The 24,498-nt window shown below is 37.8% G+C and overlaps 1 protein-coding gene across 1 annotated transcript in view; it reads left to right on the top strand.

Moving 5' to 3' along the window:
- Window positions 1-19,003, top strand: part of GAS2L3 (growth arrest specific 2 like 3) — a 40,174-nt gene extending 21,171 nt beyond the window's left edge. Inside the window, exons 6-10 of the mRNA XM_053586328.1 lie at window positions 489-630; window positions 6,803-6,866; window positions 7,663-7,801; window positions 12,536-12,643; window positions 14,626-19,003. Of these exons, the coding sequence (XP_053442303.1) occupies window positions 489-630; window positions 6,803-6,866; window positions 7,663-7,801; window positions 12,536-12,643; window positions 14,626-15,954 (1,782 nt within the window). The 3' untranslated portion in view covers window positions 15,955-19,003. The remainder of the gene's footprint in view (window positions 1-488; window positions 631-6,802; window positions 6,867-7,662; window positions 7,802-12,535; window positions 12,644-14,625) is intronic.
- Window positions 19,004-24,498: the final 5,495 nt, after the last annotated feature.

Here is a 24,498-nt window from a genome sequence, read left to right as displayed (position 1 = left end):
ACTGTTATTTTGACCAATTGTTTTCCTAGTAATCCTTTTCTAGAATATACTTTAAAGTAAATTAAAATAAGATAGCTTTTGAAGGTATCATGTTTCTCGTAAAGTACTTTTTAGTTACATGCAACACACTGAACATTTAGTATATTAAAATGAATATCTAATAAAAATATCACGCCTATAATCCTAGCACTCTGGGAGATCCAGGCAGGTGGATTGCCTGAACTCAGGAGTTCAAGATCAGCCTGAGCTACAGCCAGACCCTGTCTCTAAAAATAGCCGGGCATTGGGGCAGGTGCCTGTAGTCCCAGCTACTCAAGGTGGCTGAGGCAAGGGGATCACTTGAGCCCAAGAGTTTGAGGTTGCTGTGACGCCGGCACTCTACCAATAGTGACAAAGTAAGATTGTGTCTCAAAAAAAAAAAAAAGAGAAAAAATATCCTTAATGCATTTTTTAAGGTTTTCTTTTCTTTTTTCTTTGGCCTTTTCTAGAATTTTCCAATGAGAAAAGTACCCTGTAAGAAAGATGCTGCACCAGGTTCATTCTTTGCCCGAGATAATACTGCAAACTTCCTTCACTGGTGTAGGGACATCGGGGTTGATGAAACTTACCTCTTTGAATCTGAAGGTTTAGGTAAGTATTATTGTTATTGTTGTTATTTTTAAAGTTCATTAGAACGTTTTTATATCCCTCGCTTCTAATTTTTCTTGCCAAATAAATGTCACATCTAATTTCCCAAGGAAGGTATATACTTTCAGGCCAGAGGTGGTGGCTCACGTCTGTAATCCCAGCACTTTGGGAGGCCAAGGTGGATGGATTGCCTGAGCTAACAGGTTTGAGACCAGCCTGAGCTAGAGTGAGACCCCCATCTCTAAAAATAGCTGGGCGTTGTGGCAGATTTCTGTAATCCCAGCTACTTGGTAGGCTGAGGCAAGAGAATCACTTGAGCCCAAGGGTTGGAGTTTGCTCTGAGCTATGATGCCATGGCACTCTACCAAGGGCGACAGAGTGAGACTCTGTCTCAAAAAAAAAAGAAAGAAGTATGTACTCAATATATACAAAACAATTGGAGAAATAGATACTAAATCAAATATATTAAACTTTTCATTTGTGGTTAAAGATTTTCTGTATCTAGAATGCCCCCCAAATACTTTACTTACAAAATAAGTTGTCTGAAGGAAGGTTCCAGACTAGCGCTTTGCTAATTAATGTTTTCATTAAGAATTACTCTACCAAGTCTAAATTACTAGTAATGTCTCTTTAACCAGATAATTACAGACACGACAGGAAGCTTAATGATGTTTAATCAGTGTTTAGGTTTACCTTGTAAACAACAGCTGCCAACTCAATTATCTGCATGGATTACTGTTTTTGAGGGTTCATTTTGAAAAGTCATGCTCTACTGAAGAAATATTGACATACTTTCTCCTTTAAGTCAAGAGAAGTGTCTATGCAGTGAGTAAACTGGTAGTTATCTAAGTTTTCTGGTGTGTGTGTGCATTTTTATATTGCTGTGGTGGGAGCTGTACTGTGCCAAGGGCGAGGGCTGCAGGAGTCATCTGCCCTAGCAGAGAGAAGTTTTATCTCTGACATTGTTTAGAATGGCTGGTTCATGGTGATTATAAAAAGCAAACTGACTTTTAGTTGGTTTTGTTGTTGTATTTAAATAATTGCCTGGATGTGGGTCAGCTGCTCTCCCTGCTGTGCTTCTGGATACTTTGACCCAATGTAAAGTGTCATGGATTGTTGTCTGACCCCTCAGTTTGCACCTGCTTTAAATCCAGGTGTGCTGATGTTTATTGACAATGTAGGTGATTTAAGGGCACATCTGGCTTCTAGAGATGAAAGGGAAGAGGAAATGCTTTGACTTCTCCACCTTCCAGTTTATTGTATCTGAAAAGATGTAAGATTATTATACATTTCTGATCCTCAGTAGAAGACCTCTTCAACCTGCCTTGAAGATAAGGTCAGTATAGGACTAAATAAAGCACTGCCAATACCAGCGATTCATTTCTAGGCTCATGTTTTTACTCTCTATGGATCTGTCTCACAGATGTGTCTCTTATATTTTTACATTTTGCTAGGAACTTAAGCTATTTTGAGAAATCTATGATTTTAAGTTACTTCTAAGTGTTCAGAGACAAATAGGTTTAATGAAAAATTTAAGATAAATTCGTCTGCTGGTATGAATTTTAGACTCAACTGCAGGCTTTTTAATTTGAAAGCGTATACTCTGTGTTTGGGGTGTATGAGAGATGCTATTCATATATCTAACAACAACTGCCATTTCCTTTGGGGGAGTCAGGCCCCTGCAGTTCCTCACACATTGCACATTGCTGGATTAGGATTCCAAGTCTCCTAGTGTTTCTACCTCTAAGGACAGGAACAGGAAGGTGGATGGTCCTAACTTCTGTGTCAGCGCGTTTGCGCACTTCGCCTGAGTTACTGTGATCAGAGCTTTTTGTTTGTTTGTTTGTTTTTTTAAAGGATCTCTGTTTACCTTTACATTTCAGCTCCTTCTAATTTGTTTTTAATTTTTATTTTTAACAGTTATATTAAAACATACATAACAGGTCAGGCGCAGTGGCTCATGCCTATAATCCCCGCATTTCAGAAGGCTGAAATGGAAAAATTGCTTGAGGACAGCAGTTTGAGACCAGCCTGGGCAACATAGAGCTCATTTCTAAAAAAAAAAAAAAAAAAGCCAGGCATGCTGGCATGTGCCTCTGGTCCTAGCTACTGGAAAGGCTGAAGAAGACAGATTTCTTGAGCTTAGGAGTGGGAGGCTACAGTGGGCTGTGATCATGCTATTGTACTCTAGACTGGACAACAGAGAGACCCTGTCTCAAAAATTATATCTACACAAAACAAAATTTACTATCTTAGCCATTTTTTAAGTGTATTGGATTCCTTTTTTAATGACATTTAAAATAATGAGATATACTGTACATAAGACAAAATTTATAATTTAAAAATGTATACTTCAATGTTTTTTTTTTCCTCATATTTCTTATTTTATTTTAGAGGCTTGGTTCATGACATTAATTTGACATTAATTTCTTCTATACTTCAATGTTTTTGAGTATATTTACTATGTGGTAGAATCATCACCACTATTTAATTCCAGAACATTTCTGGAAAACCTCTACCTATTAGTGATTTGTCTCAATTACGCTTTTCCCCCATGTCCTGAAACTACTAATCTCTTTCTCAATGGATTTGCATATTCTGGACATTTCATATAAACATAATTGTACAATATGTAGTCTTTTGTGTCTGCATAATGGTTCATTTATGTTATAGCATATAACAGTACTTCCTTCCTTTGTTGTTGTGTGTTTTTGTTGTTGTTCAGAGACATGATCTTGCTCTGTTGCCCAGGCTGGGGTGTGGAGGCACGGTCACAGCTCACTGCAGCCTTGAACTCCTGGGTTCAAGTCATCCTCCTACCCCAGACTTCTGAGTAGCTTGAACTAACTATAGGTCCTATAGGACTATATAGCTCCTTACCACCTTGTTGGGCTGAGTTTTCTTTATAGGGTCTCACTATGTTGCACAACCTGATTTTGAACTCCGGGCCTCAGGCAATCCTCCCATTTGGGCCTCCCAAACTTCATTCCTTTTTATGGTAGAATAATGTTCCACTGGATTGATACACCATATTGTTTTAGCCATTCATCAGTTGATGGACCTTTGGATTTTTCTCACTTTTTGGCTGTTAGGAATAAAGCTGCTATGAACATTTGTGCACAAGTTGCTAAGTGAACATAGGCTTTTAATTCTCTCAGGTAATACCTAGCAGTGGGATTGCTGTGTCATATAGTAATTCTAAGTTTATCTCTTTGAGGAACCACCAAACTGTTTTCAAAGTGGCTGCAACCCATTTACTTTTCCACCAGAGATGCACAAGGGTTCCACTTCCTCTGCTTCCTTGTCAGGACTTGGTATGGTCTGCTTTTTGTTTTTTGTTTTTATTATGACTATCCTAGTGGGCATGAAGGTGTGTCTCCTGATGGTTTTAATTTGCTTTGCCTTCATGACATTGAGCATCTTTTCATGTGCTTTTTGGCCATTGGCACGTATTTGAAGAAATATCTGTTCCAATCCTGTGCTCATTTTTATTTTATTTTATTTTATTTATTAATATTAAATCATAGCTGTGTACATTAATGCGATCATGGGGCACCATACACTGGTTTTATAAACAGTTTGACACATTTTCATCACACTGGTTAACATAGCCTTCCTGGCATTTTCTTAGTTATTGTGTTAAGACAATTATATTCTACATTTACTAAGTTTCACATGTATCCTTGTAAGATGCACCACAGGTGTAATCCCACCAATCACCTATGCTCATTTTTTTAAAAATGGGTCATTTAACTTTTTTTGTTGACTTGTGAGAGTTCTTTATATATTCTAGGCACTAGGCCGTTATCAGATATGATTTGTAAATATTTCCTTCCAGTTTTGGGATTGTATTTTCACTTTCTTGATAGTGGCCTTTGATATATGAAAGTTTTAAATTTTAGTGAAGTTTTATTTATTTTTTTGTTTGCTTATGCTTTTGATGTTCTATTATAAAAATCTATTGCCTAATCAAGCATACATAGTTTTTTGACCTATGTTTTCTTCCATGAATTTTATAGTCTTAGCTCTTAAATTTATGGGTCTATTTTAAGTTGATTTTTGTATGTGGTGTGAGGTAGGAGTTAAAATTCATTCTTTTGTGTGTGGATATCCAAATGTCCTAAAACCATTTGTTGAAAAGACTCTTGTCTCTGACATTGAATTATCTTGGCACCCTTGTTGAGATCAATTGTACATAAATTTGTAGGTTTATTTCTAGACACTCACTTTCATTCCATTGGTTGACGTGTCTGTCCTTATGCCAGATACACTGTCTTGATTATTATAACTTACACTTAGTGTGGAAAGTGTGAGTCCCTCAACTGTGTTCTTCTTTTTTAAGATTGGTTTGGCTATTCTGTGTCCTTTGTATTTCTACATTAATTTTATCATCAACTTGTCCATTTTGGGGGGGGAACAGGCTATTGGAATTTTGATGGAATTGCATTGAATTTGTAGGTCAACTGGTGGAATATTGCCCTTTTTTTAGACAGACTCTCAAGTTGTCGCCCTTGGTAGAGTGCTGTAACATCACAGCTCACAGCAACTCCAACTCTTGGGCTTAAGCAATTCTCTTGCCTCAGCCTCCCAAGTAGCTGGGACTACAGGTGCCTGCCACAATGCCCGGCTATTTTTTGGTTGTAGTTGTCATTGTTGTTTGGCAGGCCTGGGCTGGATTTGAAACTACCAGCTCTGGTGTATGTGGCTGGCGCCTTAGCTGCTTGAGCTACAGGCGCTGAGCCAAATATTGCCATCTTAACAATTTTGTCTTCCAATCTATGAACATGGGATGTCTTTTTATTTCTTCATATCTCCTCTAATTTCTTTCAACAGTGTTTTGTAATTTTCGGTGTATGGGTTAAATTGGTTGAATTTATTTCTAAGTACTTTATTCTTTTTGAAGCTATTGTAAATGGAATTTTTTTTTTTTATGAGACAGCCTCAAGCTGTCACCCTGGGTAGAGTGTCGTGGCATCATAGCTCACAGCAACCTCCAACTCCTCGGCGTAAGCAATTCTCTTGCCTCAGCCTCCCAAGTAGCTGGGACTACTGGCGCCCGCCACAATGCCCAGCTATGGAATTATTTTCTTAATTTCATTTACATATTATTCATTTCTAGTGTATGCAACTAATTTTTGTATAGTGGTGTTGTATCCTGCAACTTTACTGAACTTGCTTATTAGCTCTAATAATAGGAAGACTTTCAATCTTTCACTTTTAAGAATGATATTACCTGTAGGTTTTTGATAGAAGATGCCTTTTATCAGATAGAGAAACTTCCCTTCTATTCCTACTTTGTTTTGTCCTTTTATCAGGAAAGGGTGTTGGATTTTCATCAATGCTTCTTCTGTGTCTATTCAGGTAACTGTGTTTCTTTTACTCTATTCTATTAATGGTGTATTGCATTTGGTTGATTTTCATATGTTGAATTAAATTTGTATTCCTGGCATAAATCCCACCTGGTCATGCTGTAATGTATAATCTTTTTGTATGCTGCTGATTTGGTTTGCTGGCATTTTGTTAAGGATTTTTACATCTATATTCATAAAGAATATGGATCTTGGGCAGTGCCTGTGGCTTAAAGGAGTGGGGTGCCGGTCCCATATGCTGGAGGTGGTGGGTTCAAGCCCAGCCCCAGTCCAAAACTGCAAAAAAAAAGAATATGGGTCTTTAGTTTTTTAAATGATGTCTTTATCTGGTTTGGGTATCAAAGTAAAGCTGGCACCATAGAACAAGTTAGAAAGTATTTCCTCTTGTATTTCATAAGAGTTCAAGGAAAATGTTAACATATAGTTCTATGTTAAAGATAGTTTAGAATAAAATTAACTTGATAACATCTCTTTTAACAGCGTCTCCTGTTGAGAGATCTAAAATATAAGTAAGTTAAAGTTACTAAGCCCTCAGTTTTTTGGACTTAAAATGCTGTATACCTATGGGTCCATGGTAAATTAGTATTCTCATTGACTGGTTTTTCAAAAAATAATTTGTGGACAATAATAATATAGAGAGAAAATGAAAGATACAAATTTTCAGTGAAAATGAAAAATTTTCTCTAAGTTTTCTCCAGACAAGTAAAAGCGCTGTCTCCCTTAACCTTTCTTTTATACTTTTCCATGCCATAAATATACTTCCCCACTGAATTCTCCTGAAAACGAGTGGTCTTTTTTCTCCACAGTTTTGCACAAAGATCCAAGACAGGTGTATCTTTGTCTTCTTGAAATTGGTCGAATCTTGTCAAGGTATGTATTCTACAATATTTCAGAATTTCAATGTCAAAAACATTTGTTAAACTACCTAATTTTAGCTAAGAGCACTATTGCCTATAAATACAAGAAAATAATTGTCGATTAAAATAAAGTCACCTATTTTCCTACTTTATCATTGTTTTTATTAACTTTGTTGTATTTGCATGAGCATATGTCAATATCTGCTTTCTCAACATATCTTGTCTTAATTTAATATCAAACTGTGAAAATGGTTACTTAACTTTTTAAGTTTAAAAATAGGGCAAGAGTGTGTAGTCTTAAAGCAGTTCAAGCCAAAGCAAGTCCCCTGAACACAGGGTCTGAAGGCTGAGGTTTGATGTCGTCCCCCATATATACTCATCCCCATTTTTATGCACTGGTTGATTTTTTTTTTTTTTTTTTTTTTTTAAGAGACAGAGTCTCACTTTGTCGCCCTCGGTAGAGTGCTGTGGCATCACAGCTCATAGCAACCTCCAGCTCTTGGGCTTAGGCAATTCTCTCGCCTCAGCCTCCCACTCACTGGGTGATTTTCAAAGCCACCTTTCAGGATCCCAGGTAGAATACTAGAAGCATCCTGTAACCCAAATATATGCTATGTTGTGAAGATTATAATCTAATTTCGGCAATCAGTGAAACATTAAAAAGCATTTCCAAATGTCCCAGTGAAACAATTGGTAGAAGAGAATGGTATAGATTTTGCTTTAAAAATAGCGTATAATCTATCTTGATAAGCAGGGAAATGCTTGGGTTACCTTTGCTGGAATAATCAGATCTCCTGCTTGGTTTTCAGATATGGTGTTGAGCCACCAGTATTAGTAAAACTTGAGAAAGAAATTGAGTTAGAAGAGACCTTGCTTAATACTTCTGGGCCCGAAGATTCCATCAGCATCCCCAAATCGTGCTGCCAGCATGAAGAGCTCCATGAAGCTGTAAGTAATTGCCACAGACTTCTTTTGCCTATGCCCATCTTGAAGTCTCATAGTTTTGCTGTTATAAGTGATACTGTGATTAAAAGAAAGTGTTTCTTATTCAGACTAACATCAGTACTAATGTCCATGCCCTGATGAGTTCAGGGCACCACTTTTTAAAGGTGACTTTTGTTGCTTGTGTTGGTGAGGACTGGATGTGTAGTTGAGGAGTGGTGGAGAAATAGGCTGGACTCATCATGAAGAGGACTGAAGGCCACAAGAAGTCATTGGTTCTTTTTTTTAACGTGGTAGTTACAAATTATAAGGATTACTGCCATGGTCATGTAGAGGTTATATTGGTTTTATGGTAATAATCCAGGCATAGATGACGAAAGCTTGAACTTGAGTAGCAGTAGTATTAACAAAAGGAATGTATGACGTATGTAAGAGGTAAAATTGACTGAGATTAACATCTGTGAGTGACTGATTCCTTAGGCTATGGGTCTTGTGCAGTGACTACAATATATTAATAAGTGATAGAAGTGAATTGAATATTGAACATTTTCTGTTTAGACTGCTGTTTAGTATAATCAAAGAATTGCAGCATTTTACAAAAGTGTTTAATGTGCTATATCATTTCAGAAATGAATCATTGCTAGAAAGTGTTGCTTTGAATGTTTAGCGTAAAACATTTGAGTAGCCTTGCAAGACAGACACGCCCACATAAGAGAAAAACTCAATTCAACTCAAGTTGGCAGAGGGGTAACAAGGGAGAGGAAGGGTAGAAAGGAAGGGGATTGGTGTGCTCCCACTTACTTAGTGAACACAATAAAAGGGTATATGGAACACCTCTTGAGTGTGGGACCCAACTACAAGAGGGACTCCATCTAACAAAATGCAAACTTTGTAATCGATTTGTTTGTACCCTCACATTAACCTGGAAAAAAAAAAAAGAGAGAGAATCTGTCAACCTGAAAAACTCTTTGTCAGAACCAAACATATCTAATATCTGCCTGCAGGATGTTACTGGTATAGAATAGATGACTGTGAAAGTTAATATGGGAAGCAGAAATAATGTTGTAGGTGAAAAAATAAAATTTATTTTTGAAAATATTCTGCTGTAATCTTTAAAAATGATAGAAAACATTGGGAAGATATTTTTATGAAATGGGAAATATAGTATATAATGACCATACAAAATTTGTTAAGACATTTCCAGGGGGAAAATGAGCAAGGACTTTGTCCCTGCAAGAAGCAAATACATTATTGAAACTTGCTAATAATCAAGCAAACAAGATTAGAGTGGCCCTGAAGTTCCGTTTGCCTCATTAAAAATGTTTTTTTTTGTTGTTCTTTTACAGTTTTTGCCAGGGCTGGGCTTGAACCTGCCATCCCTGGTCTATGGGGCCGGTGCCCTACTCCTTTAGCCATAGGCGCTGCCCAGCCTCATTAGAATTTTTAAAAAGCACAAAACTTTGCACTGGTAAATTCTGGTGGAAGTATACTTTAAGAATGCTATTGGTAATGCAGAAGTGATATAAACTTTTGAAAAACGAATTGATAAATAGATAATAAGAACTACTAAAAGTCATTTTTCCTTTGTATTATAACTGAAAAGGGAAAAACGTAACATGAATGAAAGTGTCTATTGCACTGTGACTTGTAATGATGAAAAATTAGGAGCAATATAAATGTCCTCAAATAGGGCCACAGCTTGATAAATGAGCATTATTTATTTTAACATAATATTTGGGTTAGGTGATCATTATGATGACTGTAGCAATAAGAAAAATGTTTATTTTGTGAAAAATGTGTGTATAGACAAACTACAGAAAAAGCGAATATGAAAATATATATATATTTTATTGTTTGGGATTCATTGATGATACAAAGAATTAGGTTACACCGATTGCCTTTATCAGATCAAGTACCTCTTATAATTGTGTCCCACCCACAAGAGGTGTGCCATACGCTGTGACCCCCATCCTCCTCCCTCATTCCCCTGTCCCCCCAATATGAGCTCATCTGCTGCTGTGTATATGAAAATATAATGTACGGCCTTTGTAGGTTATTTTAATTTTCTTAGCTATTTCCTTTAGTGTTGCAAGGTAAATTATGCAATAAATGAAAGCAGAAGAAAGCATTTCTTATCCACAGCTCTTATTTCTTTTAGACTCACTGCCTTGTTTAGTTTGTGGGTTAGCGCTGATTTGTACTGCTCAGTATAAGTAATATTTGGGATATTCTATTTTATTTTTTGAGGGGGAGGCAGTTTTTGGCCAGGGCCAGGTTGAACCTGCTACCTCCTATAGGGGGCCAGCGCCCTACTCCTTTGAGCCACAGGCACTGCCCAATATTTGGATATTTTAAAGAAGGAAAATAAGAGACTTCTCATATCTGCATTCTTGGTAGAAAAACTAAAAAAGTACATATTCCTCTGAATATGAGCTATACATATAAATTCAATACCCACCTATAGATATATGACCTGCACATTTCTTGGGTTATGTTTTTTTAAAAAAGGAACAATTATTATCTAATTTATCATTTAGGGTCCTGTTAAGAAATATACTTAATAAATTTTTTACAGGCAAAAAGGAGTGACTGAAAGAAATATCTCTTTTCACAATACTTTGGTTAACATATATAATGTTTCTAACCATTGTAAACTTTTTACCTGAATTTAGCTTCTTTTCAACCATTTTATGTGTATGGTGTGTGTAAGAATAGCTATGAATAAGACAACTTGATTGACTTGTGAGAAGCAGTTCTATTTATTTATAAGCTCATTATTTTCTTAATGAATGATATAGGAGAATAAACAAATTCTGGATCTTTCTTATCCAGCCCTGATAAATCCACAAGTGTCTGTCCATTCATTTGGGATAGATACTTAAGGCAATCATTTAAGTTTCTCTTAGTGCTCAGCTAACTTCCACAATCTAAAGAGACTTTTTTTTATCATTATGTTAATTTGTTTAAAACTGTATGACAAGTAAATGAGAAAAATATTCATGACATTGCTTTCTCAAAAATGTAATTTTAGAAAAAGCCAAATATTTTCCACAGTGACTGATGTATGTTTTTTTCAATTAAAGGTATTTCAACAAATGTCCTCCTTTAATCAATTTATTTTTATTTCCATGTTTTAAATGTAGAATTCTTGAATTTCTTTTTATATTAACTGATGTTCTACTATTAAAAAATACATATTTATTGCGATAAAATTCTGGCCGAGTGCGGTAGCTCACACCCATTAATCCCAGATGGGAGCCTGAGGCAGGAGGATCTCTTACATCCAGGAGTTCAGGGTGTAGTGAGCTATAATGTTGCCCTATAATGTTTCCCATTGCCCTCTAGCCTGGACAACAGAGTAAGATCATGTCTCTAAAAAAACAATGAAATTCTGTAAGCTCTTTCAGTAATTGAAGTAAGAGTTTCCCACTGACTCCCATCTCCTTAGTAGATTTGGAAACAAAGCAAACACATTTAAAAAAATCCTTCTTGAATCAAAATTTTAAAGAATTTTATACATTCTGAGGTGAATAGATGTGAATGTCCCTGTTTATTTTGATAATAACTTTACACAAATCTAGATATTATTCCACAATATTGGTTTGGTACAGTGTGAAAATTCCTACTTAGCCTTTATCAGACTGACTTTGATTTGATACAGATATATTAACTTAGGGCTTAAAACAGTTCAGGCTAAATCATGAACTCATGTGTTTTCTAAAATTCAACATTGTGCTTTTTTGTTTTTTTTTTTTTTTTTGATTACTCATCAATTTTTATGTATTTTTACACCTTTTTTTATTGTTTCATGTTAATTTAAGGGTATAAAGAATTAGGTTACGATGTTGCATCTGTTAGGTAGAGTCCCTCTTATCATTATGTCCCACCCCCAAGAAGTGTGCCACGCACCCTAACATTGTGCCCATTAAGTGGGAGCCCGTTCCTGCCCTCTCCTCCTGCCCTCCTCTTGTTCCCCCACTCCCCACCTGGAATTGATTTGAGTTTTTCCCCTTATGTGGGTGTATATTAGAGCATCTCCTGGCTTCATGTTACTATTGAGTACACTGGATTCTTGCTTCTCCATTCTCGTGATATTCTACTAAGAAGAATGTGTTTCAGTGCATCCAGGTTAATACAAAAGATGTAAAGTCTCCTTCTTTTTAATGTCTGAATAATAGTATTCCATGGTATACACAGACCCCAGTTTGTTAATCCATTCCTGGGTTGGTGGGCACTTTGGTTGTTTCCACATCCTGGCTATTGTAAATTGAGCTGGGATAAACAGTCTAGTGCAAATGTCCTTATGATAAAATGATTTTTTTTCTTCTGGATAGATGCCTAGTAATGGGATTGCAGGATCAAATGGGAGGTTTAATTTGAGTTCTTTGAGGATTCTCCATTCTTCCTTCCCAAAAGGTTTGCGGCCCATACTCATGGATTTTAAAACCACTGTGTTTTTAGTTGACTTCACTGTCTTACATGTTTGAAGACCTTCTTTAGGTGTCAGTTGTACTCCCTGCGAGCCTGATTGCACTTGGGCAGAGAGACTCAGGCTTTGTAGTGTGGATTAGTAACGTCTCCCCTCAGAGTGAACAAGCAAAGAAGAGACGCTAAACAGCTGAGCTGGCTGTGCGTTTTTACCTTTGATCTTCCTAGCTACCAAGTAACATTGCATTTTAATTTTAAATAAAGTGCTTTTTGTAACAAGCACTAAATTTTGTTATTTATTTTTAATCTCAGGTTAAACATATTGCCGAGGACCCTCCGTGTAGTTGTTCGCATCGGTTTTCTATTGAGTACTTATCTGAAGGACGGTACCGACTAGGGGATAAAATTCTCTTCATAAGAGTAAGTTCACTATTTACGCAGATACCCTGTTTGCACATATAATGAGTTTAGGCAAACGCTTTTAACAGTGAACTTCAGGATAGCTAAGACCATATAGACATTTAATATACCTGGGGAAAATGATCTTTGTACACCTCAGGGAACTTATTCCATTTTTCAAATTTTATAGAAAGGAATAATTTTCCTTTATAAGAAGAAAAAAAAAAAACAAAACATCTCATAAGATTGAGTATCCATTGTAAGAAAAGGAACCAGAAACATTGCAGTTTTAATAATACATACCTTGGGCCTGACAGTGTGAAATCTGTATGTGATAGACATGGTCAGGCCTTCCTTTTTCTGATCTGCAATCAATTAATCGTTCTCTTTGAGGATAAAGAGATTGGAATTTCACCTATCGAGCTTTCTTTCCACTTCTGATACAAGTGCTGTTTTACTTTCAATTTAGGAAAACAATATAAACCTCACTTCATCCATATTTTCTTCTATTTCCTGTACTATTATTGCTTCCCCACCGCACCCAAGTCACATAGAAACATCCATATGCACTTTCTGTTAATTAGCTTTCTTTCTTTTTTTTTTTTAATTAAATCATAGCTGTGTACATTAATGCGATCATGGGGCACCATACACTGGTTTTATAGACCATTTGACATATTTTCATCACACTGGTTAACATAGCCTTCCTGGCATTTTCTTAGTTACTGTGTTAAGACATTTACATTCTACATTTACTAAGTTTCACATGTACCCTTGTAAGATGCACTGCAGGTGTAATCCCACCAATCACCCTCCCTCTGCGCATCCTCCCCTTTCCCCTCCCTCTCCCTCCCTCTTCTCTTCCCCATATTCTTAGGTTGTAACTGGGTTATAGCTTTCATATGAAAGCCATAGATTAGTTTCATAGTAGGGCTGAGTACATCGGATACTTTTTCTTCCATTCTTGAGATACTTTACTATGAAGAATATGTTCCAGCTCCAATTAGCTTTCTTTTTTAAGGCAATAGGATAGAGTGGTTTGCAGAGTGTAGGACTTAGACCAGTGTTTTTCAATCCTTTCTATCACATGGCACACTTGAACCTTTAGTTCAGCTTCCTTGGCACACTTAAATTATGTTGATTAAAAAAAAATAAAGAAAAGAATATACTTATGCTTTGAACGTCTTTAAAAAATAATTTAATTGATCTTTAAAATTTTTCGCAGCACACCTAAGATCTTCTTCCAGCCGTGGCACACTGGTTGACAATCACTGACTTAGAGTTAAAATTTGTGCAGATTTGTCTTATACAATTGTGCAGATTTGTCTACTGAATGGACAGGGGACCAAACTCCAAATTGGGCTGCTTTGGCAGAGTCAGGGTGTGGCTCATCCCCAGCTAAATGCCATCTGAGTTAGGGGTAGCCCAGTGGGTTTGAGGCCAGGCCAAGCCACGTGAGGTGGACAAATTCCTTAATCTCTCAGAGCCGTAAATTTCTCTTCTGCAAAGAAGAACTCATAATAACTTATACCACAGTGGTTTAAAGATTAAATGGACAGAATACATATGAAAATAATTTTTTAAATTGTGAAGTATAAGATTTAGTTGTTTTTATCTTTCATAATTTTTTCTTTGTTATGAAGCTTTTTTTCTGTAAGTCCTCATTCTTTTTCCCTTCTCCCTTCCTCTGTCTCTTTCCTTCCTTCAGCGGTCCACTCTGTTGAATAATATTGCCCTTGCAATTCTGTATATTAATAACTTGGATTTTTAGGATGCAAGTCCTATGTAAATATCTTCCTTCCAAATTGGAAGACTTAGTATTATTAGTTGCATAATTCATTGTGAGTTAACTTGAGTACAAGAAAGAGATTGTCAATTTGTAGTGAAGTGCCTGGCAAATACTCTGAAATTCTCAGATCAGACATTAGAGATTGTGACTATGAATTACAACTGTAAACCTTACAGTTTTACAGCTTTATTTTTTTACTGTCTCATGGGAGCAGATGCTTCATGGAAAACACGTCATGGTTCGTGTTGGTGGAGGCTGGGATACTCTTCAAGGATTTTTGCTTAAATACGACCCCTGTCGAATCTTACAGTTTGCTACGCTAGAACAAAAAATTTTAGCATTTCAAAAAGGAGTTGCTACTGAAAGTGTACCTGATTCCCCTACCAGAACACCTCAGCCTCCTGACATGAATCCCTTGTCAGCAGTCAACATGTTTCAGAAGCAAAATTCAAAGCCTGGCACGCCAGCTGGTATTCCAAGGGGCAAAGAAAAACCGGTACGTCAACCAGGTGTGTTGTTGCCAGCATCTTCCCTGAAAGCGGGTAATCTGGGCTCCGGGTCAGCGTGTTATAAATTCACAAATTCTGCAGCAGCGTCCCCCCATCTCAAGTCCTCAAAAGGCATAACAAAGAAACCACAAGCGCCTTTGAACAAGGCATCATCTTCACATGCTGCTTCACATCCAGGAGGTAAAAACACTTCTTCACCAGCTTTACCAAGAACTGCACCCTGTGTGTCTGAGCCATTGAGAAAATGTGTTGCGTCCCCCAGTACCCCGAAGGCCAAGCTTACCCCAGCCAAGATTTCAAGAGATCTGCCTGAGTCTACGCTTTTGCCAAGTAAGAGTTCTGGAAAAACAGAACCCATGTATTTAAAACACAATCATGTTTCTTCCCCGGATGGGGCAGTATTTCACTTGGCTGCACATTCAAATTCATCATCAAAGGGTCCCAAGCTGCCTACAGCAAATACACACGTCAGGCCTAAACCTTCTCCATCTCTCCAATCCTCTGCTAAAATGACAAAGCCCAGCTCCAAAACTACGGCCACGGGTCTAGGAACACGGTCTCAGCCACCTACTGGAGCCCCACAAGCAAAGCCAGTCCCCACACAGAAACTTAAATCGGCCTTGAATTTACATCTACCAGGTTCTGTATCCTCGGTTTCTTCTGGAAAAGCCACACAGGAACTGAAAGATAAGAATATAGTTTCAATTGCCAAAAAGCAGCCTCAGAATAAAAGTACTTGCCAGAAGAAAGGATCCAGCTCCCCCAGGTCACCCGGCCGCACCCCACTGTCCATTGTGAGCCTTCCCCAGTCTTCTGCCAAAACACAAACCGTGCCAAAGTCACCGCAGCCTGCCACTAAAGTCCAGTCCTCTGCTAAAGGATCTCCCAAAGGTGGTAAAACCCCACCTTCGACCAGGAAACCCCTCTCATCTGTTAAGGGAACAGATAGTGGAGGTAAAAAACCTGCTGCCAAGAAAAAGGATGGTGATGACCATTATTTTGTCATGACTGGAAGTAAGAAACCTAGAAAATAAGCACCTAGGTGTCATTTTAAGAAAATAGGAAAAAGAGGGAATTATGTTGGTTTCACATCTTCTCTTTGTGTTTGTCCAAATGGGGCAGACGGTAAGTGCCACGAGAGTGGGTGGAGGTTGGGACCAGCAGAAAGTTCCTTAGAATTCACCAGAAGTGCTCTTCTGAGGCACTGAGTTTCTCATTTATAATAGACGTGTATATGATTTTTAATCTATACCATTTTTGTTAATGTCTTCCCTTGAAGGGAAACGTAAAAATTAAATAACACTACAAGAATTATAACTATCGTTGTAGTTGTTTTTGAACGTGTATTAAATGTGCAGCTTACATACCTGCTCATGTTAACAGTGGTGCTCATACTTTTAGTTCATTGCATTTCAGTAAAAGAGCAACGGTTTGGCATTTGTCCCACAAAAGGCACTTAATTTAATTCCCAGATTAGGATTGCCCGATCCAACAATACTGAGTACCAGTGGCTGCTGCTGGTTAGTTTGGTACTACTCTGAGTTAGGGACAACTCACTGACTATTTTTAGGCTTTCTAAACACTAATTTTCTTACATGGCATATATTAACATTGGCCATATTTTTTCACCAATGTTTTTGGTTAAAAAAAAAACCCAAATTAATGAAACAAACTGAAATTTGGCAAAACCTTTTTATTTTAATATAATCTATAACAACTACAAAAACTTAAGACACTTTATAATTTAGATAGATGTGCAATGTGGCAGAGGAAACTGATTTAGTAGCTTTTATCATATTAAAAATATATTTTAATAATGTTATTTCCAGACCTGGTGTGGTGGTTTACACCTATAATCTTAGCACTCTGAGAGGCTGAGGCAGGTGGCTTGCCTGAGCTCAGGAGTTCAAGACCAGCCTGAGCAAGAGTGACACCCCCATCTCTAAAAAAAATTGCCCAGCGCTGTGGCAGGTGCCTGTAATCTCAGCTACTCAGGAGGCTGAGGCAAGAGGATTGCTTGAGCCCAAGAGTCTGAGGTTGCTATGAGCTGTGATGCCACAGCACTGTACTAAAAGCAACAAAATGAGACTGTATCCCAGTGGTTAGGGCGCTGGCCACATACACTGGGCTGGTAGGTTCAAACCCGGCCCGGGCCTGCTAAACAACAATGACAACTACAACAAAAAAAGTAGCTGGGCATTGTAGCGGGCACCTGTAGTCCTAGTTACTTGGGAGGCTGAGGCAAGAAAATCACTTAAGCCCAAGAGTTTGAGGTGGTTGTGAGCTGTGATGCCACAGTACTCCACCGCAGGTGACATAATGAGACTCTGTCTCAAAATAAATAATAAAAACATTTCCCGTGAGTATAAATATAAATTTTTACATTGGAATGTTTTAATATCAGAATGTTTTAGCACTCTTAAAGAATCTTAGAGTGATGCTATGTAAAAATCTTATCATGAGATTATTATTTTTCTTTGGATAGCACAATATCAGTTTTAATTAGTTTTTTACAATTATGTTAATTTTCTTAAAGTCACACTGTCTCCAGTTTTCCAATGGCAAGTGGACAGCACACATGCAACAGTTTTTGTTTTATAGGCAGAGTATTTCAAGAAACGTATTCAGATCCTGTAAGGAGTGCTTAGACACCATAACCTCAAATGATATCTGTAAATAAATTATTTTTAAGGGCTTGTTACTTCTCCTATTTAAAATTATTAATGTAACTTTGAGAAATTTTGAGGGTGTTTCGTTAACTTTACAGTGTTACTTCTCCTATTTAAAATTATTAATGTAACTTTGAGAAATTTCGAGGGTGTTTCTGTTAACTTTACAGTGTTATCCGGTTATTATATTCAGTATCGTGTTTCTCTATTTGTGTTTCCTAAAGAAAATAATAATTTACATAAATATACAGTCATAGAATTAAGCATTTTAAGCTAGCTACTAACGTACACTGGATTATAAAGTAAGAAAACTTTGTATAAAAATAAGTAATCTTTTGCCTGAAGAGTACTGTTAAAATCAAAGACATTTGCAAGCTTGTTTTGAGAATAATTGATGCTTTTCTTCTTAAAAAAGGGAGTGATCAAATATTTGGTTTAGTTTTACTGTGGAGCTGGGCATTGAGAGGATAATATCTTCGGAGAGTAATAGCAAAAAAGGTAAATGGTGTGATAGCCAACCTATGACTCCAAGGAGATTTTACAATATGTAATTTACAGCATTAACAATATGTGAACATCAAGTTTTGTGTTGAGAATAATCAGGGATGAAAGTATCCTACAGGCATCTGGCACAAATTCCAGAACTAACCAAAGAATTATTCATTTGATAAATTGGAAGTCAATTTATAAATCATTCTATTCTTCAGCAATAGAGAATTTCTCCAGTTATATTCATGTGGAATGAATTTTTATTTTATATAGCTTACCCTTCCAAAACAAAGATTTTGCTTGAATAAACAATGTCTGAAAGACAATTTCTTTGAATATATTTTTAAAACCCGTTAAAAAGCTAATGTTTATAGTCATTTTCATAATTTTAAAGCAACTTTTACACTGCTGAAGTTGGAAAGACATTTTCATTTCTTAATAATAGTACAAGATTTTGTAAATTTTTGTATTTAATTAAATGAGTATTAAGTTTAAATTACTCAAGTACCTGGGAGAAGAAATAATATGTACTTTCAAGAAAATGGAATATGTTTTCATTTTTCTTTGATATAATTTGTTAATATGACTAATACATAAAATTAAACTTCAGAGAAAAATGAAATGCTGATTATTTTTGTATCATTCGAGCTTCGAGTGGGTGTTTAACACTGTGTCTTCAAAATGCCTTGATAAATTAGATGACCTTTCACTTTCCTGTCTATATAGAATTTATAGTTCTTAATAGATAAGGGAATTTTTTAAAAGAAAAATTATTCTTTCTGCAACCTTTTTATTTTATTTAAAACATGCTACTTCTTTAAAAGGCTTCAATAACAGGTTGTTTATATTCTTACCTCCAGGTTCACATACTGATTCCACTTTAATTCAAATCTGTTTATATTAAAAAGAAAAAAAAAACAAATTTGTTTATATTTTCTTGTGCCAGCAGCATTTGTATTAGATTTTAACTTATATTTTCTCAAGTATTAAAATTGACACATGTTTACTAAAGTCTCAATTTGCTTTTTTGGTGGATTCTAGATAACATTCTGATCACTTGATTCGTGCTCCATATGTGAGCATTCATAATTTGAGAATAGTTTTATTCTTATTTCTATTTAAAACACCTTTTGTATCTGTAGGATTTATTTCGTTGCACCAAAGAGATTATAAGGCCTTGCCATTAAAACACCAGTATTTGTTCCCCATGTTGTTGTATCTGCTAGATGTTTGTTTTAGAAAGACTAGACCTATATTTAATAATCTTTGAGATAACAGAGATAATTTATCAGTTATTTTATAGAATTCTGTGGATCACATAAGCATTGTGTTCACAGACATCTAAGAACTTCCACTTTTCAAATCCTATAATCCTATTATAATTTTACACGTCGATACAGTGAGAATATTCTTGAATATTCATCTTTTTCCTATATCGTGACCACAGCAATTACAAAATGCAGTTAATTCAATATGTACTTCCTGTGATATTTCCAGAAGGAAGACAGAAAAACACAACTTAAACAAAATTTGTGTTATCTTTTCCTAACTATGAATATAAAATTTTTTAATTTTTGAAATTTGGGGGAATATAGGGAAATATTAACAAAACATTTGCCAGTTAAGGCTTGGCACCTATAGCTCACCAGCCATATACACTGGAGCTGGCGGATTTGAACTCAGCCTGGGCCCGCCAAACAACAATGACAACTACAACCAAAAAATAGCCAGGCATTGTGGTGGGCGCCTGTAGTCCCAGCTACTTGGGAGGCTGAGGCAAGAGAATCGCTTAAGCCCAAGAGTTTGAGCTGTGACGCCACAGCACTCTACCGAGGGCGACCTTGTGAGACTCTGTCTCAAACAAACAAAACAATTGCCAGTTAATCTGAAAATACAAAGACAAATATTTTATTTAAGCTGTTTTCCCAGAAAAATGCTGCTTCATTCATGTAGAAAAACACAGACACGATCTTAACAAAATAATACATGCAATGATTTAGCTGCAAAGCTATTAGTCATAGCATAATATTAACATTGGTATAGCCATAAAATAAAACCATATAGGACAATGACTTATCTTGAAAGTAGTACACATGGTGATGGAGTGGTTTGTTTTGGGAGAGTGTGCTGATAACACATTCATACTTAGTATTTCTTAATTTTCTGCATCTAGCCATGTCCAGCACAGAACCTGTTACATGGTATGTGGGTTCAATAGAAGTTATCTATTCTAATTAATGTCTGTGGTTAGTCTTTTAGAGTTTCCCATAATTTTATTTAATATGATCAATTAGATAAATTATTTCATAAAGTGGAATGAAGAAATAGGATGGATTAAAGTTGGGTATGACTGTTAGGAATGTCTAGTAGTGAAACGTACTGCAACACCATTGCGTCTACTCAAACCACCATCTGTTAATTCCTGCTGAATGGAGAGGCTGCTATGGAAGACAGGGATAAGACAGCCACCCTAGTCAAGAATCCCGGGTTGGTTTGTATAGCGCATTGCAAGTCGCAGAACCTCTTACTTACACAGCATCCGATCTTCTCAATTCCATGAGATGGGCATCATCTTCATTAGAATAGAAGCTCCAGGAAGGCAGGAATTGCATCTATTTTGTTTACCACTGTGTTCTCAAAGCCTAAACCAATGCTTGGCACACAGTAGGCCTTCAGTAACTGCTAGTGAATAGAATAAATAAATGAGCTCTCTTGTTACAGATGTGAAAACTGAGGCTCAGGAAAGTTGAAAGCTATTCAGTTAATATGAAAATACCCGTTGGGATTGAGTGATTACATTTTATTTAAAGAAGAAAATTGTTTTATCTAATTATACTGTCCTACAAACTGTTATGCGCTCCTGTTTATGTTAATAGGATATAGAAAATAGGACTTAATGTGGTATCTTTAAAATACATCTGAAATATCTCCTGCTTTTTCTTTTCATTTCTTAGAAAAGTCTCGATTGAAGCATTTTTGACTATATTAAATATTATAGGCTTAAATATTTAGCGATTAGTATATTCTTACACTTTAAGCTTACTATTTATAAATCACTTTATTATGTTCAAAACATTGTTCTTGGAACAATGAACAATTGTATTCAGTCCCCTGGACAATACAGTAAATGCGCTCTGTAAATGTTTGGTGAATAAGTAAATAAGAGAAAAATAAGTTAAATCTAGCACAAAATGCTTCTTCAGTATTAGCATGAAAATCAATTTCCTCCCAGTGCAATGGAAATAGCTATTGGTAAAAAGGTACTATAGGCACCCCTAAGACCTCCTTTAAAAAAAAATTTAAAAATATCCTCTGAGTAACCAGGTTCCATGTGCTGCTTCCAAAAGGAATAAATTTAACTTTCTCTCACCCAGCTTTAAAACTATGGTACCAAGAAGCTGTGTTACATAGATCCCTTCAATAATTCATTGCAACATGCTATGCAATCCAGAAACTAATTGTTGAAGAATAGGCCAAACCCTGGAGTGTATTAAAAGAGGAATGAAACATGGCATTTACAATTTTTATCTTATTTTAGTCCCAGCACTGAAATAAAATGAAGGGAAGTGCTTCCCATCTGCAATTTGCAGTAGTTTCCATCAAGCATCAGCAAAAACCCTCATTGGAGTACCTGATGGCCCATGACTCCTTCCTGGGAGACAACAAACAAAACAACACCACCACCACCACCACCACCCCCCGCCCCGCTGAGAATTACAGCCTTGGAAATCTATGAGGCTGAAAGGGAACGTTAAGGAGGGAGAATAGTTGCGAGTCTTAAGAGGATATTCCAGTGGGAAACTAGAACCAGGGACTATGCCTTTTCCCCACCCACCTTTCCCCCCCGGCACACAGTTCCTACCCTTCATGTCTCAGCTTCAGTGTCACAGAGGTGCGTTCATGTTGCACCCCCTGCGTGCAGCACAGGGCCTAAATGTTTATGGGAGAAAGGAAGGCAGGAAATGTTCTCCTACTGATAGAAATAAGACATCAGTATGTGTAAAGGGAACTTCCAGTTTAATTTTGTTGACCCGCCTACAATGGAAGGATTTTTCCTGAGAAAAATGTCACGGTGGAGTGTGAAGAAGCCTGCACTCGCAACCTGCTTGTGTCTGGAGAAGAGGAGAGGGGAGGAGAAGAGAGGAGTCAGGGTGGGGGGGTGAGGGGGCAGTATTAAGAAAGGCCTCCAAGTTACGGATTTCATTTACATTAACACATAATTGTGACATTTTTACAGAAGAAAAATTTTGGAAATGCCCAGTTTACTATCTTGTTTTTTCTTTTATAACATTTATTTTCTGGGTTGTAAGGCTACTCAGTAACATGCTGACTTAAGATTGGCAAGTGCCCTGCTGCTCCTAAGTCAGTCCTCACCTTGAGCAGGTGGGGGAACTCAAGCCAGGGAGCTGACAGTTTTGTTTTGTTTTGTTTCTTTAAAACCAACCTCAGTTCCTTGAGGATTCCCCATACTTCTTTCTAAAGAGGCTGTATTAGTTTGTGATCCCACCAACATTGTAGAACTGTTCCTTCTCTCCTGTAGTCCTATTCCTAGGTATCTACCCAGGAGGGAAAAAAAAATCTTCATATCATGAGGACATTTGCACTAGATTGTTTATTGCAGCTCAAATTACAATTGCCAAGATGTGGAATTACCCAAATGCCTGTCAACCCATAAATGGATTAATAAACTGTGATAGATGTACACCATGTAATACTATTCAGCTATAAAATAAATGGAGATTTTACATTGTTTGTATTATTCTGGATGAAGCTGGAGAACATTCTTCTTAGTCAAGTGTCACAAGAATCAAAAAGCAGGTATCCAATGTACTCAGTACCAACATGAAGCCAGTAAACAAATACACAAGAGAAAAATTCAATTAAATTCAATTTGGGGGATAAGAGTGAGGAAGAAGGAGAGGGGGAGGAGAGGGGGGTCTGGTGTGCTCTCACTTAATAAGCTCAATGTAAGGGTGTATGGCACGTCCTGGGTCAGGGACAACTACATGGGGGACTTTAACAAATGCAAACACTGTAACCTCATATTAATGTGAAGTTATATATGTGTATATAAAACACCTCTGAGCAACAGACTGAAGTGAAAGTGGTAGAGGTGGTCATTGAAGGGGGCTGTTGGGATCACCCCAGGTGCTGACCCCTTCAATCATCCCCCAGTGCACTGTGTCTAGCCCAGGAGATTCCTCATGTTACCTGTGTTTTTGACTGGTTCTAAGTGATCTACTTGGCCACAAAGCACCAAGACACCAGTTCATTCATTTAGCAAACAATGTTTCTGAGTGCCTACTCTGACACTGTCCTTACTTAGGACAGTAAGCTGGGTGCTAGGGATAGAGTGATAAGCTCAGTCACTGCCCTTAAGGAGACCACAATCTTCACTCATGTGGTTTTTTAAACAGTGCGATGTAGCCCGTTCAGTTCTTTCTGTGTGATTTATTTTACTCATGGGATAAAATACTTCTAGGAGGACAGCTTGTGTTCTGCTTCAGATCAGGAGCCCATCAAGAGAAAGGAAGGGAGAGAGGTAAGGAGGGAGGGAGAGAAGGAAGGAAGGGAGGGAGGGAGGGAGAGAGGGAGGGAAGGGAGGGAGGGAGGGAAGGAAGGAAGGAAGGGAGGGAGGGAGGGAGAGAAGGAAGGAAGGGAGGGAGGGAGGGAGAGAAGGAAGGAAGGGAGGGAGGGAGGGAAGGAAGGAAGGAAGGGAGGGAGGGAAGGAAGGAAGGAAAGGAGGGAAGGAAGGAAGGGAGGGAGGGAGGGAGAGAAGGAAGGGAGGGAGGGAGGGAGAGAAGGAAGGAAGGGAGAGAAGGAAGGAAGGAAGGGAGGGAAGGAAGGAAGGGAGGGAGGGAGAGAAGGAACGAAGGGAGGGAGGGAGGGAAGGAAGGGAGGGAGGGAAGGAAGGAAGGGAGGGAAGGAAGGAAGGAAGGGAGGGAGGGAAGGAAGGAAGGGAGGGAGGGAAGGAAGGAAGGAAGGGAGGGAGGGAGAGAAGGAAGGAAGGGAGGGAGGGAAGGGAGGGAGGGAGAGAAGGAAGGAAGGGAGGGAGGGAAGGAAGGGAGGGAGGGAAGGAAGGAAGGAAGGGAGGGAGGGAGGGAAGGAAGGAAGGGAGGGAGGGAAGGAAGGAAGGAAGGAAGGGAGGGAGGGAGGGAGAGAAGGAAGGAAGGGAGGGAGAGAAGGAAGGAAGGGAGGGAGGGAAGGAAGGGAGGGAGGGAGGGAAGGAAGGGAGGGAGGGAAGGAAGGAAGGAAGGGAGGGAGGGAGGGAGAGAAGGAAGGAAGGGAGGGAGGGAAGGAAGGAAGGAAGGGAGGGAGGGAAGGAAGGAAGGGAGGGAGGGAGGGAAGGAAGGGAGGGAGGGAGGGAGAGAAGGAAGGAAGGAAGGGAGGGAGGGAAGGAAGGAAGGGAGGGAGAGAAGG

Source organism: Nycticebus coucang, chromosome 3 (assembly GCF_027406575.1).
Source record: "Nycticebus coucang isolate mNycCou1 chromosome 3, mNycCou1.pri, whole genome shotgun sequence".
NCBI lineage: Eukaryota > Metazoa > Chordata > Mammalia > Primates > Lorisidae > Nycticebus > Nycticebus coucang.
The sequence above is the reverse complement of the archived record's forward strand: the minus strand, read 5'-3'. Positions and strand labels throughout refer to the sequence as shown.